The sequence below is a fragment of the Salmo salar genome, chromosome ssa12 (genome assembly GCF_905237065.1).
Source record: "Salmo salar chromosome ssa12, Ssal_v3.1, whole genome shotgun sequence".
In the NCBI taxonomy this organism is placed as follows: domain Eukaryota; kingdom Metazoa; phylum Chordata; class Actinopteri; order Salmoniformes; family Salmonidae; genus Salmo; species Salmo salar.
The window spans coordinates 23,288,166-23,303,153 of NC_059453.1; the positions used below are offsets into that span (position 1 = coordinate 23,288,166).

The following is a 14,988-nucleotide window of genomic DNA, read 5'->3' on the forward strand; positions in this document are numbered from 1 at the left end:
CATTCTGTCTTGGCTTCTTTAACAGATTTAATGACATTCATTGAGTTAATTAAAGTACAAAAGCTTCAGTTAATTCACAGAGACAGTGGAATCCAGCAGGAATGTTCACAGCAAATTCTCCAGCATTGAATCAACTCTGAGTGTTCAATTTAACACTTTTCCAGAGTCTATAGGGTCCACACTATTCAGAGCTAAATTAAGACTTTGTTAAGAGCTGATGCCATTACACTTTCTCAGTGTTAAGGAATTAGCACCTGCAGTTTTACAGTAACTCGTTTTGGGTGTTGACTGTTTGAATCAGGTGTGCCAGTTTAGGGTTAAAACAAAAATGTGAGATGTCTGGGGGGCGAGGAGAGGGTTGGGAAACCACGTAGTAGAGAACGCTGTCGGGCATCACTTTTAGCCAACTCATCAGATTCATCTGCTGTGGTGTTATAAACTTAAATAATACCCCCAAAAATATTTTCAATAGAATGTTGTCACGTTTTAAAAATATTTAGGTTTTTAAAAATATTTGTATATTTTGAAGTACAGTACCAGTCAAAAGTTTGGACACACCTACTCATTCAAGGGTTTTTCTTTATTTTTACTATTTTCTACATTGTAGAATAAAAGTGAAGACATCAAAACTATGAAATAACATATATGGAATCATGTAGTAACCAAAAATTGTTAAACAAATCAAAATATATTTTAGATTTTAGATTCTTTAAATGTAGCCACCCTTAGCCTTGATGACAGCTTTGCACACTCTTGGAGTTCTCTAAACCAGCTTCATGAAGTAGTCACCTGGAATGCATTTCAATTAACAGGTGTGCCTTGTTAATTTGTGAAATGTATTTTCTTCTTAATATGTTTGAGCCAATCAGTTGTGTTGTGCCAAGGTAGGGGTGGTATACAGAAGATAGCCCTATTTGGTAAAATACCAAGTCCATATTATGGCAAGAACAGATCAAATAAGCAAAGAGAAACGACAGTCCATAATTACTTTAAGACATGAAGGTTAGTCAATCTGGAAAATCGACCAACCTTAAACTATAGGGTTTTACAAGCCAAACTTTTCTTGTCAACAAAGGCATAATCTCTACGAACAATACAAAACCTGTTTTTATCCAGGGTGTTCCAATTTCCGGAATGGTTCTTTCCACAACTAGGTATTTGTATACAAAAAAGTAAAAGTTAGAATTGTTAAATAAATGCCTAGTTGCGGGACGACGCTAAGCCACACCAGTGTTCTGAACATACAAAAGGTAAATTGCACTGTGTACTGTACCAGAGCAATTATTATTATTATTTGTTTCACCTTTATTTAACCAGGTAGGCTAGTTGAGAACAAGTTCTCATTTACAACTGCGACCTGGCCAAGATAAAGCAAAACAGAGTTACACATGGGATAAACAAACGTACAGTCAATAACACAATTGATACACTGTATGTCTGCAGAAAAACTAGGAGAATCCCAGAAGAATTAGGAGAACACTAGATGTAAATGAGACTTATGGATTGTTTCATGTTTGACACTATGGAATAATGTCTCGGATAAAAGCACGCAACTTTTCACCGGATAAGCACAGAACATAGATTAACAAAAAGTGTAGTTTTTATTTCGCAACCTTGGAATTGCCTTGGAAAAGTGCCAGTTTACTGGTACTCTGCAACTGTGGAACTTTCTGACATTGAAGAACATTGTACCATAGCAGAGCTATAAGACTGGACCCCTCTATCCCAGCACCAGTGTTCCATACACACAGACACATCAATGACACATAGACATACAGTAGATAGATGCTGTAGATATAGTGATACATAGAAATATATAAGATAGATATAGTGATACATATTGTAGATACTATAGCTATAGATAGACCCACAGTAGATAGATATACTGGTGCATAGATATAGTGAGACCTAGACACTGAAGCCATGTTCGCTCTATGTGCCACGACTCTCCTGTACTTCCTGTCTTTTAGCCAATCAGCTCCTGCTGCAGCTCTAGCCTGTGAGGACCTCCTTAAGCCTATGGATCCACCACGACTAGACCAGCAGCTCTTGAGGAAATGGGCCCTCGTCGCAGGCAGCCTGAGCCACCCTGCATCCCTGGAGGCTCTCAAGGTAGCACCCTATCCACTGTGTGGCACCCTATTCCCTAGAGCACTATGCGGACCCTGGTCCAAAGTTAAAACAAGGGATAGGCCTGGAGAAATGTAACCACTCTCAAATTCATAGACAGAGCTATGGATGCAAGGACTGACCATCCAAGATATCACAATTGTAGTTTTAAGCATGTTTTGAGGAGTTTACAAAACATTGGAGTAAAACAAGCTCATATCTTGGGTTCTGTATGGGGTTTGACAGTTGAACTAAGCTCATGAGGCATTTCTAAGTTATATTCTTCAAGAATCAATGGGTGCATATCATAAATGTTTAAGTGCAAAAATGGATGTAACAACTGCAGATTGCCCCCTTTAAATTGCTTTTTAGCACACTTGTCAACTAGGCTACATTTCACCTACCTTTCCACATGCATTGTACCGGTAATTGTTCTGTGACAATTTTGTATGTTGTAATGATTGTTTCTATTGTTTCTATAGTGGTTTCTGTATGAAAACGAATAATAATCACATCTTATCTCTCTCACAGACCAGAGACGGCATCACCATGGAGTTTTCACCCTCTACCCCCAACACCACCCAGAACTCCAACACCACCACAACCGTCCACTACACCCAGACTAACCGTTTCGGCATCCGATGCGAGTATCTAACCTACAATATCTCACTCCTCAACGACAACAGCACCTTCCGGTTCGACGTGGGGGGCCGATTCAACCTCACTGGGGTCTTCCTGGAGACCTCCTGCCCAGACTGTCTGGTGATGAAGTGGGTCATTTATAGAATTGTACATTCGAGCCATTTAGCAGACACTCTTATCCAGAACAACTTACTGTTAGGGGTTATTCCAGTGTTTTTCAACTCTGGTCCAGGTGTGCCCCCATTTCTGTTGTAGGTCCACACAAACGCACCTGATTCTACTAGTCAACTAATCATCAAGGCCTTGACAAGTTGAATCAGGTGTGGTTGCCCAGGGTTACAACAAGAATGTGTACGTTTGGGGGTAGATTAGGACCGGAGTTGAGAAACACCGGTGTAGGCTATTCAACTAAGGTCAGGTAGTTAAAAACAACCACATACTGCATTACAATCATTACAAGTGAACCGTTCTTCAAAACACCCACTGGGCACAGAAGTCATTTCATTGAAATGACATGGAAACAACATTGATTCAACCAGTGTGTGTCCACTCTATCACCCTCAAACTCAACTCTGGACCTCTAATCAGGGACTGATTTAGACTTGGGGCACCAGGTGGGTGCAATTAATGATCAAGTAGAACAGAAGAACCAGCAGGCTCTGGATGTCGTTGGGTAAGAGTTGAATACGCCTGCTCTATCAGCTAAACCAGTGACAGGAAGAAAAACAAGTGCTGGTGTGAGTACAAGAAAGAAAAGTACAACAGTAAAGTCTAATTCATTTTTAGGTGGGAGGTGATGTCCAGGAGGAGGGAGTCCACGGACCTGTACCTGCTGAGGAAGGTGGAGGGCGGGAGAGAGGTGGAGGAAGAGGAGATGGAGGAGTTCAGGAAACAGGTGGAGTGTTTGGGGCTGCCTCCGCCAGTGGTGATGGAGCCGGGGAATGTCCTCTGTGGTTTCTATCAGCTCCTCTGGAAAGACTGAGGAGAAGGAGAAGAAGAAGCTCGATCAGTGTGATCAGAGAGTGGGGGCCGTGAGACAGATGTAGAGACCCGTTTTCTGTCATCTGTTTTGGAATCCAACAATTCTGTGTTTTACCGTTTGTCGAAGACCTGTAGAATTTTGAATAAAAGATGCACGGTTTGTCATGTTATTCTGTCTTCTTGGCTTCTTTAACAGATTTAATTACGTTCACAGAGAGATTTAATGTCCAAGAGCTTAAGCTAATTCACAGAGACGGTGGGATCCAGCAGGAATGTCGGGACGTCATTAGGACCGCTCCAAACTCTTCACAATGGGAAGGAAAAGTCTTTTATAATTGGATTACTTTTGTATAATTTGGCATAACCTCATTTGTCCATGCATTAAAGTGCTCATACTGTTAATTCTCAGATTAAACTGGATGGAACAGTGAACAATTTGTCATTTGTGAGTGAGAGAGAGTGTTTCTGCAGATGTGGGCGTGCACAAGCAAGGGGGGGGAATGTGGGTGTGAGTACGGACAGGGACACGGACAGGGAGAGAGTAACCTACTTTCAGAAACATTGTGTACTTGGTCTTACTTTAGGTTCTGATTAGACATGACGTACCTTTAGGATTGACGTCCCAAATTCCACAACAAGAAAAAGAAGGTCCCCTGTAGATCAGAAACGTTCCAGTCCGGTGGCGTCGTCACCGCCACAGACGATACCATACCAACAGGTAGGTGCCATAAACTTACTAGGTATTGAGGGTGATGTCACAGTGTGTTCCACTGTATGTAACCATTGTACTGGTACAGTGTAGTCCTCCTTGTTGTGGAGAAGGTTAGCTTTATCAGATTATAAATTCCTGTTACAAATCTCATTTGTACTATGCTGTTGGTTTAATGTCTTTATTCAATGTTTATTACATGGAAAACATATTTTACATACCACTAGTTGTCCATATAAAATAATTGCCACCCATAAAATAAAATATTAAGTTTATATGCAATACCCCCTGTGGGCAATGTATATTTAATGATGATCACATTTCCTGAAGCTCCTTTGATAAAGTTTAGCCTCGTTGCTAATGAGGAGAAATATTAGCCTATTATATGATATCCCACTAATCTGCATCTTTCCCAACTCCCTGTTACCCCACGGCACATGGGAACATCCTGGGACAGTCCCATTGGAGGTTAGCTTTGTGCTCCCTGTAAAATACACTATATATACACAAAAGTATGTGGACACCCCTTTGAATTAGTGAATTCGGCTATTTCAGTCACACCCGTTGCTGATAGTTGTGTAAAATTGAGCACATAGCCATGCAATCTCCATAGACAAACAATGACAGTAGAATGGCCTAACTGAAGAGCTCAGTGACATTAAAGATGGCACCGTCATAGGATTCCACCTTTCCAACAAGTCAGTTTGTCATATTTCTGCCCTGCTAGAGCTGCCCCACACGAAGAGTAAACAACTGGGAACAACCAACTGGGAACATTTTGTCAGTCCACGAGGAAAAAGGCTATTTCGAGCCTTTTAGGGTTAAGGTAAGAATTAGTGTTAGGGTTAAGGTTAGGTTTTGGGGTTAAAGTTAGGGTTAACATTTGAGTCAGGGTTTAGGGAAAATAGGATTTTGAATGGGAATGAATTGTGTGTCCCCACAAGGTTAGTTTAAACAAGACTGTCTGTCTGTGTGTGTGTTCCTAAATAGGGATTTAAAGAGCTTTCTTTCTCACAATAGTTAAATGTTTACTCCTCCCTACTGTGGCGAAACATCATTTTCATGTGTGTGTGTGTCCCTCCTCTTTCATAGCCCAAGGACCTGTTCTTTTCTCAAGTGGAGGAAAACCCAGTTACATATCCATTTGAAATGTATTCACTGTTGGAATCGAAGTCAGGCTGCGTCCCAATGTACACTACCTTTGTGGTTGACTTGCACATTTCCAATATTCATGTATGTTGTAGCAAGTATGATCTACTTTGAAAATAGAAATGTAATGGTTAGAGGGGACAGTCTTGTCTGTCACAATATCATTTATCTGTAAAAAGGTGCATGTCCAATCTTGATATTCTAGCTCTATCCACAACATTTTCCCACCAATGAATAGCCTGCAGGGCAGGCCCCTATGGCCAGTTATAAACCAATCACCCCATGTCCTATCCCATGTTCCTCCATTCATAGTGAAGGTGTCCAGGCTTGTCCGCTCTAACAGGGCATTGTTATGTGAATGTAATCATGTCCAGGTCAGGACATGGCATTGTTTTCTGAATGCAATGTGCAGTATGCCAGGCCAGGACCACTGCACACTGTCGTACTGTCCCAGATCTACTGTTCATCCCATCCGTTTATCCCCAGTCCTCTCTGTTCTGTCTCACATGCCTCTGCTAATGATTCCTTTCAGCGCGTGCCAAAACCCAGGGCTGTGTGTGTGTGTGTGTGTGTGTGTGTGTGTGTGTTTGTGTGTTTAACCCACAGTACTGTGAATGGGTTTAGCAGGGAGGGGAAGCAGGGGGGATGGATGCAGAATCTTTTTTTCTGTCTGGTGCTAGAAACTGGGGACCTGAGTAACCAGGCAGAGAGAGAAGGGGGAGGCTAGAGATGGCTAGAGAGAACGTGTGACTGTGAGAGAGAAAGCTAGAGAGAACGTGTGACTGTGAGAGAGAAAGCTGAGAGAAGACTGTGAGAGAAAGCTAGAGAGAACGTGTGACTGTGAGAGAGGAGGGGGATAAATGAGATGGCTAGAGAGAACGTGTGACTGTGAGAGAGGAGGGGGATAAATGAGAAGGCTAGAGAGAACGTGTGACTGTGAGAGAGGAGGGGGATAAATGAGATGGCTAGAGAGAACGTGTGACTGTGAGAGAGGAGGGGGATAAATGAGATGGCTAGAGAGAAAGTGTGACTGAGAGAAGGGGATAAATGAGAGAGAGAAAGTGTGACTGTGAGAGAGGAGGGGGATAAATGAGATGGCTAGAGAGAAAGTGTGACTGAGAGAAGGGGATAAATGAGAGAGAGAAAGTGTGACTGTGAGAGAGAAGGGGGATAAATGAGAAGGCTAGAGAGAACGTGTGACTGAGAGAGAAGGGGGATAAATGAGATAGCTAGAGAGAAAGTGTGACTGTGAGAGAAGGGGAATAAATGAGATGGCTAGAGAGAAAGTGTGACAGAGAGAAGGGGGATAAATGAGATTCTAGAGAGAAAGTGTGACAGAGAGAGAAAGGGGATAAATGAGATGGCTAGAGAGAAAGTGTGACTGTGAGAGAAGGGGAATAAGATTCAATAGTGGTTTTGGGGCTTAAGTGATAAATTGGAAAGTGAGACTGTTTTGGAGTGTAAATGAACCTATTAAAGTTATTTGAAAGGGAGAGAGGTGCCATGGCAATAATGAGGACAAAGTACAGACCCATTGTTCTGCTCACTCAGCTGGTGTACAACACTCGCATGCATGTGTGTGAGAGAGAGAGAGCACTGCTGAGCCTCTTGCTCTGAGGTGGTTAAGCACATTAAAGATTGACCCACTCAGCAGAAAACTTTCCAAGTTGCACTGCAGGGGTTGCCTGGCTACCCAACCATATTGCTCCAACCAAACGTCACGCCCATGAACGTTTCTTCTCCTCACTGAAGTATGTAGCGAACTATAAAGCAGCGGAAGAATTCGGTTTGAGTCGTCAGCCTACTGCAGAGGAGGAGAATCGTGTGTGTAGTAGTAATTTTTTACCTCATTGCCAAAGACTAACACAATGCAATACAATACCATAACCATTCTGCAATGAATTAACAACAACAATTGGTTAGCATTATGACAGGTGTATAAACCATTTAGCTTTACAACACAGAGTGAATGGTGTGTCAAACAGTAAGGAGTATCGGAATACAGTATGAATGACATAATACAACAATATTTTACTTAATGCGTTTGTAGCCTAGAGGATAGAAAATGGATCTGAAAATTGGTCTGAAAATGGGTTTCCACGCCAGGTTTGTTTTTTGTTCAGCTCCCCTAATCGTTCCTTTTCCTCTCTGTCCTCTTTCTCCCAGACTGACCTGCTGAAGGCTGACTGTAACAAACTGTTCTAGTACAGACTGTTATTGCTTGTCAACAGAGCCAGCCAATTGGCAGTCTACCTGTCTCATCATGGCGACAATGGAGCCAGTGGCCAACCGACAGAGCTCAGCCGACTCATTGGACGAGTGGGCCAGCGAGGTTTGGGGGACGGAGGAGGGCGTAATGGACCCCATTCTGGCCCAGGACACTACCCCTCCTCCTCACCCGTTGGTCAAACAGGCACCCAGGGCAAAGTCAGAAGACCTGGGGTCGGAATCTCCAGATGTTCCAGAGCCTAAACCTCAAGTGTCTCCCTCAAGTGAGAACCTTATAGACTCAACAAACAAAATGGCAGAAGTGGTTCCTGAAATGGAGCAGGAGGCACTTTCTGGGGTAAATCAGGTGCCTAGTAGTAGAATCCAGGTGGGTGATAGTGAATTGGAACAAGACCTTAAAATGATAGATGACAATCACTGTGAGAAGGAGGAAGACGCCGTTGCTTTTCGGTTGCCTCTTCCCTGCACTGACCAAGCCTCACCTGCAGAGGGCGCTCCAGAGACCCAGCCATATCCATTGAAGGAGGAAGAAGAAGAAGAAGAGAGGAGACCATTGACTGTATCAGTGATGGTAAGGTGGAGGTGATCTCTAACCCTGTAGAGGAGGAAATGTCATCATCTGACAGCCAGGGTAGCCAGGAGTGGCCCTCGAGATCTCACCTTGATGACGTTGTGGTGGAAGACAAAGAAGAAGAAGATGGTGCCAAGGAAGACAAAGTAGAGGAGTCTCAGTCTGTTGAGATGATGGAAAATGGCGTTGTGCGGTTGGAGTTGAATACAGAGTGTCCAGCTAGTAGTGAACTTGAGCAGGGGCTGTCAGAGACGGTTTGTGCAACAGAGCAGGCTTCTGTAGAAGGGGGTCCTGTTGAAACTAGCAGTAGCACCCCATCAGTGCAGGTAGCTGACAAGCAAGAGGTTAGTGAGTGCCCAATCAGTAGTGACAGAGAGAAGGCTATGTCAGACAATAACAACCATGATACTATGAAGGCTGTTGACTCCAAGCCTTTAGACATCAGCTCAGCCCGGAGGCAGTGGGTTAGGCTGGACAGTACCAGAAGCAAACCCCCTCAGCCTGAGCAATCCACCTCCTCTAGATCCTCCTCTTGTAGCCACCTGGTAGGCCTGGCTCAGCCCCCGGTGTAGTTACACCAGATAAACAGCAGGGGGAGCAGTTGTTACGAAATGTCACTGCTGCCCTGACGCATCATAGTAACCAGGAAGTGGCAGCACAACAGGTGTTCAAGGGAGCAACTCCGGCTCCGCCCCTGGCGACGGTCACCAAGGAGCCAGCTAATCAGGTCAAGGCAGATCTCCTTGGCTCTGGCTGTGTTGTAGTGAAAGAGCAAGCGGGTGGAGAGAGAGAGGAGGGAAAGAGGGAGGGAGACAACAGGCAAACAGGTGGAGAGAGAGGGCAGAGAGCGAGTGGACTTGGTGCAGCGGGCAAGGCAGACAGGAAGAAAAAAGTGAAACGGAGCGAAGAAAAGAGGACAAACCCTGGGTTGTTGATGTCGAGAGACAGTCACAGCAAAGCTTCCAAGATGAAGTTGGGAGGGGACTTGTTCGATGACAGCCAGAGTGACAGCGGCGTATCTGCTGACTTCTCCCCTGGTAGTACCGTGGAGCTCCAAACCACCACCTCCACCCTCAACTTGCCTCCGGCCGACGAGACCCCCATCGAGAGGGAGATCCGTCGGGCAGTGCAGCGTGAGCAGTCCCTCAGGAGATCCAGGGGCCTCTACAACAAGCCGCCCACCCAGGAATATGTGGACATCCCCCTAAGGAAGTCAGTCTTGACTGAGACCCTGGCTTCCAAATTGGACAAGAGCCAGGGGTCGAAGGACCGTCAATTTGCAGGAAAGAAGATGCAGAAGGAGATCAGTGTAGAGACCCAGAGGGAACAGGTCCTGGTTCAACTAGGGAAAGTTAGAGGTTCCTATGACAAGGGGACAGTACGCCAGCTCAAGGAAAGGAAGAAGTTATTCGAAGCTTTCCAGGAGCCTAAGGAGACATCCTCGATGAAATTGTCCCAGAGCAAGGCACCCTCCTGGGCTTCGGCGAGTGACCTCTCCACCCTGGAGATCCAGGGGAACGACTCTTCATCTGTGTCCTTTGTCGGAGGCTCGTTCGGGGAGAGAAGACGTAGTAGCCTGGAGCTGATGTCCCAGAACCAGAGCCCCTCTGGAACACCTAAAGGCATCACCTACACCCCTCATGGGGCCCCTGTCCCCCGGGGCCCCACTCTCTCCGAGAGCACCGGGGGCCAGATCATCATCCTGGATAACCACCATCACCTGGTTCTCCCCGCTCCGGCCCACGTTCACCACGTCTCCAAGCCCCTCAGGCACTCCCACAGTACGGGCACGCTCACCGAGACACAGGGCCTCACCGTGGTCGACTCCGCTTCTATATACTCCTCAACCAGTGCACTCAGCGGAGAAGAGAGAAGGGTTTTTGGAGGGATGAGGATGGAGGGAGGATGGATCAGGAGGAGGAGGAGGAGGAGAAGGTTCCAAAGGAGAACCCCTTCTTCAAGCTGCGCTCCTCATCGGTGTCTCAGGACAAGGTGGAGCAGGATATCCGGGAAGCCAGGGAGAGAGAGAAGGAGCTACAGAGGCAGAGAAGCAGTCTGTACGGGGAGGAGGAGGAGGAGGAGGAGGAGGGGGGAGGCCAGCCAGTAGGGAGGTACAGAGTCCCACTTCTCCTCCACCTCTACTTTTACAGAACGGACTGGTGACCCCTGAACTATCTGTTACCCCCTCATCGCGGACAGCCTCTGCAACACCAACAGGTTAGTGTATAGTGTGTATGTGTGTTGTGTGTGTGTGTGTGTGTGTGTGTGTGTGTGTGTGTGTGTGTGTGTGTGTGTGTGTGTGTGTGTGTGTGTGTGTCAGGAGAGATGATGAAAAGACAATGTAATAGTCCAGTGAGGATATTATTTCATCTCCCATTGGGTCAGGTATTGCTACATCATCAAACATCTAATACAACATTCTCACTGTCATCAGTAGTTCTGCTCCAGAGATCACAGTCTTTGTGTGCATCCCAAATTGTACCCTATTCCCTAAATAGTGCACTACTGTTGACCAGGGCTCTGGTCAAAAGTAGTGCACTAAATAGGGAATAGGGTGCCAAAGTAGTGCACGGAATTGGGTGGGTGCCGTTTGGTAAGCAACCCTTGCCAACAGGCTGAATGATACGCTACTGGGTAACTGACGAAACTAAAGTTGGGATCTTCTGTACAATTAACTGCCGGATCAAAAGTGAGTGAAAATATATGAAAGTGAAAATCACTGACTCATGTCTTGACCCTTCATTGTGTCAGCAAAACACAAAGTGCTTTAGAAAATCTTTTCCAAGATGAATTGTAGAACCCAGCCTAGAATATATGCTTGTGAGGCAACTTTGGATTCTGGGAGTTAGTAGACACTAAGGGATGTTTAACATGAATGAATATGTAATGAACTAATACATTCTAATGGTTATACATGTCAGGGTGTAAATCACCCCTCGAAATCATTCAAAGTGCTTAGTGATGTGACCAGTATGAAAAATGCTTTTCAAATAAAGCTGTTATCACAGTAATAATTAGTACCAGTATTATTATGATGTACTATGCCAAGACAAGCTGGGCGTGTTGTGTATGTTATCAGTGGTAGGCCCACAGAAGCTGCCAGACAGACAGGGACAGGCCTGGCTCATCTGGGTGCAGTACTGAATAGTACTGAATAGAGGGACGTTAGGGTGTGCTAATACAACAAGTCCTCTGACTCCGTGTCTGAGAAATGATAGTTTTATTATAGATCATTATGTAACTATAATTTCCTCTCTTCCTCCCACTCTCTCCAGCGAGACAGTCTCTTGGGAAGCTGGGCATGTGGCCTCCACCACAGACAGATGAGTATCCGGATTGCCAATCAGAGGTATGTTATCTCCTTCCCTCACCAAACATAATCTATATAGGCCCAGGAGTTTTCCTGAGTAGGTAAAACGTCGGGGCTTAATCATACGCTTTGACGAGCGCTCTTAGTTTATATCATGTGCACCGGAAGAAACACTGGGGGCTCAAAGTTTATTTCCTGGTTAAGTCACAAGATCAGTAAAACCACCTGGCCCTAACAGACGGTCGTCACTAGTTATCACAGCCACAAAGTCGTAAACACTGCCTATTTCTTCTTAAAATTATATTTTAAACCTAACCCCAACCTTATCCCTAACTTTAACCACACTGCTAACTTTATCCCTAACTTTAACCACACTGCTAACCTTATCCCTAACTTTAACCACACTGCTAACCTTATCCCTAACTTTAACCACACTGCTAACCTTATCCCTAACTTTAACCACACTGCTAACCTTATCCCTAACTTTAACCACACTGCTAACCTTATCCCTAACTTTAACCACACTGCTAACCTTATCCCTAACTTTAAATTAAGAAAAAATAAACATTTTATTTTCCAGATTTTTTTTTACGATATTACCCAATTTTGACTTTGTGGCTGTGCTATCTACAATCTTAGAAAAGAGGGTTCCAAAAGAATTCTTCAGCTGTCCCCAAAGGAGAACCCTTTTGGATTCCATGTAGAACCCTTTGTGAAACCAAAAAGCGTTCTACCTGGAACCAAAAAGGGTTCTTCAAAGGGTTCTCCTATGGGGACAGCTGAAGAACCCTTTTAGGGTCTAGATATCACCTTTTTTTCTAAGAGTGTAGTGGAAACCATAACATAGCCAAACAACCATGTCCTCTCCATACTTCATACACCAGGACACTATCTCTACATTAGACTCAACATTTAACCCAGTATGGTTCCATATATACTGTAGCACCAGATCACGTGTAGGTTTTCCATTTGGTGGCATTTTCTCAGTGAATTCAGCCCTCAGAGCTGATAACACCACATCTGATCGTAAGGAGCTTCCTTAATCAATTGAGATAAGAGAGAGAAGAGGAAGGAGAGAGAGAGCAGTGGATTAGAAATATGAATAAAGGAGAGAGAGAGAGAGAGAGAGAGAGAGAGAGAGAGAGAGAGAGAGAGAGAGAGAGAGAGAGAGAGAGAGAGAGAGAGAGAGAGAGAGAGAGAGAGAGAGAGAGAGAGAGAGAGAGAGAGAGAGAGAGAGAGAGAGAGAGAGAGAGAGAGAGAGCAAAAGAGAGACAGAACGAAAGTGGAGCGAAAGAGTGAGTCCCTCCTGAGTTCCTCCACGGTTGCTCTCTTGGGTTACACATCTCTCTGAAGCTGAAGTGACTACAAGATTAGCATCGGCTGACTGCAACTTTATAAATCTGACATAATTGTAAACCAGTCTGACAGCATGAAGCACTGTTCCCTAGCCTGAGCCCCATGCAGTCCCTTTAGCCTGGTCCTAGATCAGTTTATGCTGACAATGATCAAAGGGGTTCAATTGGCAAGAACGCACAAAGGGATCTGGGACCAGGCTACAGTCACTCTGCCTGCTACATTATCTACAGTGTATATCTACACAGACTACTGATAAGAAAGGTTCAATAATAACGGATGGAGGGAGAAGATAGCGATGGTTGTCAGCTTAGAGCAGAGCTCTGAAAACAGCATAACGTGGTTATGGATTACGGTCTAATACAGTGAGGGAAAAAAGTATTTGATCCCCTGCTGATTTTGTACGTTTGTCCACTGACAAAGAAATGATCAGTCTATAATTTTAATGGAAGGTTTATTTGAACAGTGAGAGACAGAATAACAACAAAAAATCCAGAAAAACGCATGTCAAAAATGTCTATTATAAATCTCCTATACTCTTTCTCTTTCTCGATGTCCTGTTGTTTTTTTTCTCTTTTTACTTTCTACTCTCTTTCGCTTTGTCTGCTTCTCTCATATTTCTCTCTTCTTATTGTCTCTTTTTACTCTCTCTCACACACACACTTGTCTCCCTCCCTCTCTCTCTTTCTACTCACTCTCTTTTTCGCCTTCTCTTCTTTCTAGGGCCTCCAGAGCCCGCGGACCCCCAGACAGAAGACTCCTCTCCTGCAGCGCTGGGAGTCCGGCCAGGTCATGAACGGCCATGGATGGGAGGAGGAGGACTAAGACAGGCCTTGTGTCAGTTTGTCCTTTTAGAGCATCATGAACACGATTACATAGACAGGGGGGGGGGACTGACCCTAGATCAGTACTCCTACTATGAGACGGTTTATGAAAACAGGCCCTGATCTACTGCTGAAAGCTCAGGGGAAGGACGGAAAGAAACCAGATCATTGGAATGAAGAATTAGAAACAGACAACCAGGGAAGTACAATATCTGAAAATGCACTGGAGAAACAGAGGTTTTGTGAGTTGGAACTCTGGACTGTTGGAACCATTTGAATGTCATATCAGAACTTTGGAACTGAACTGTAAATTGGAGCTTTGGAATGTAGTGGGAGAGATTGGAACCAATGGATGGTCATTAGAAGATGTTTTTACCAGAAGATACTGGCCGAATCTCTACAGTACGATTTTTGTGAGGGTTGAAGAAAGTTGAAATGGGTTACGTTGTATTGTTTCTGAAGCACATGACTCAGCATGGATTTATATGTATATGTATATAATGCGCATTTTGTGACAAATCTATTTTGGGAGAATATTTCCTTCCCCATAGTTTCTATTTACTATAGATAAGCCGTTTCTACAGTATGTAAGTTGACATTATGATATAATTATGTGTATTTAATAAGTGATTAACAAATGTAATCTACATTCAGTCAGCTACCACAAATCAAGTCAGTCAACATAGTAAATACTGCAAAATCTAATGTTTGATACCATTCTAACATAATCACTCATCAGAGATAGTGTTTTTATGCAAGATGATTTTTGACACATACAGTATCTCTCTGATTTCCATAAAGTAGTCAAGATGAACAAATACATACATCTAAACCCAATGTCTTTCTGCTTTCATGTTTGTGTCTGATTGCTAATAAAACACACCTTCAAGGAAGAATGATTAGGTGCACACACAGTAGTAGTGATGTGAGGAGCTGTTGAATCAGCAGGGTGGATCACCCATTGTCACAGGATAACTCGTGAGCCTTGCCCAGTTTTTACTGTCTTTGGGCTGGGCTGACACAGGCATAGGGTGTCCAAATGTCATACACTCAATCAATGAATGACAGCATAGTGACAATGACGTCAATAGTGTGACTTAGTAGAGTTTTG

At 44.2% G+C, this 14,988-nt stretch overlaps 2 protein-coding genes across 2 annotated transcripts; both read left to right on the forward strand.

Moving 5' to 3' along the window:
• Positions 1 to 1,379: 1,379 nt before the first annotated feature.
• LOC106589901 (uncharacterized) lies at positions 1,380 to 4,164 on the forward strand. The gene is made up of 3 exons (XM_014180326.2): positions 1,380 to 2,112; positions 2,641 to 2,879; positions 3,538 to 4,164. Exons 1-3 carry the CDS (start codon positions 1,924 to 1,926, stop codon positions 3,731 to 3,733), a joined length of 624 nt encoding a protein of 207 aa, XP_014035801.1. The 5' UTR covers positions 1,380 to 1,923; the 3' UTR covers positions 3,734 to 4,164.
• A 5,160-nt stretch (positions 4,165 to 9,324) lies between these two features.
• LOC106589858 (uncharacterized) lies at positions 9,325 to 14,714 on the forward strand. The gene is made up of 3 exons (XM_014180269.2): positions 9,325 to 10,607; positions 11,666 to 11,739; positions 13,777 to 14,714. The coding sequence occupies exon 1, from the start codon at positions 9,325 to 9,327 to the stop codon at positions 10,495 to 10,497; it is 1,173 nt and encodes a 390-aa protein (XP_014035744.2). The 3' UTR covers positions 10,498 to 10,607; positions 11,666 to 11,739; positions 13,777 to 14,714.
• Positions 14,715 to 14,988: the final 274 nt, after the last annotated feature.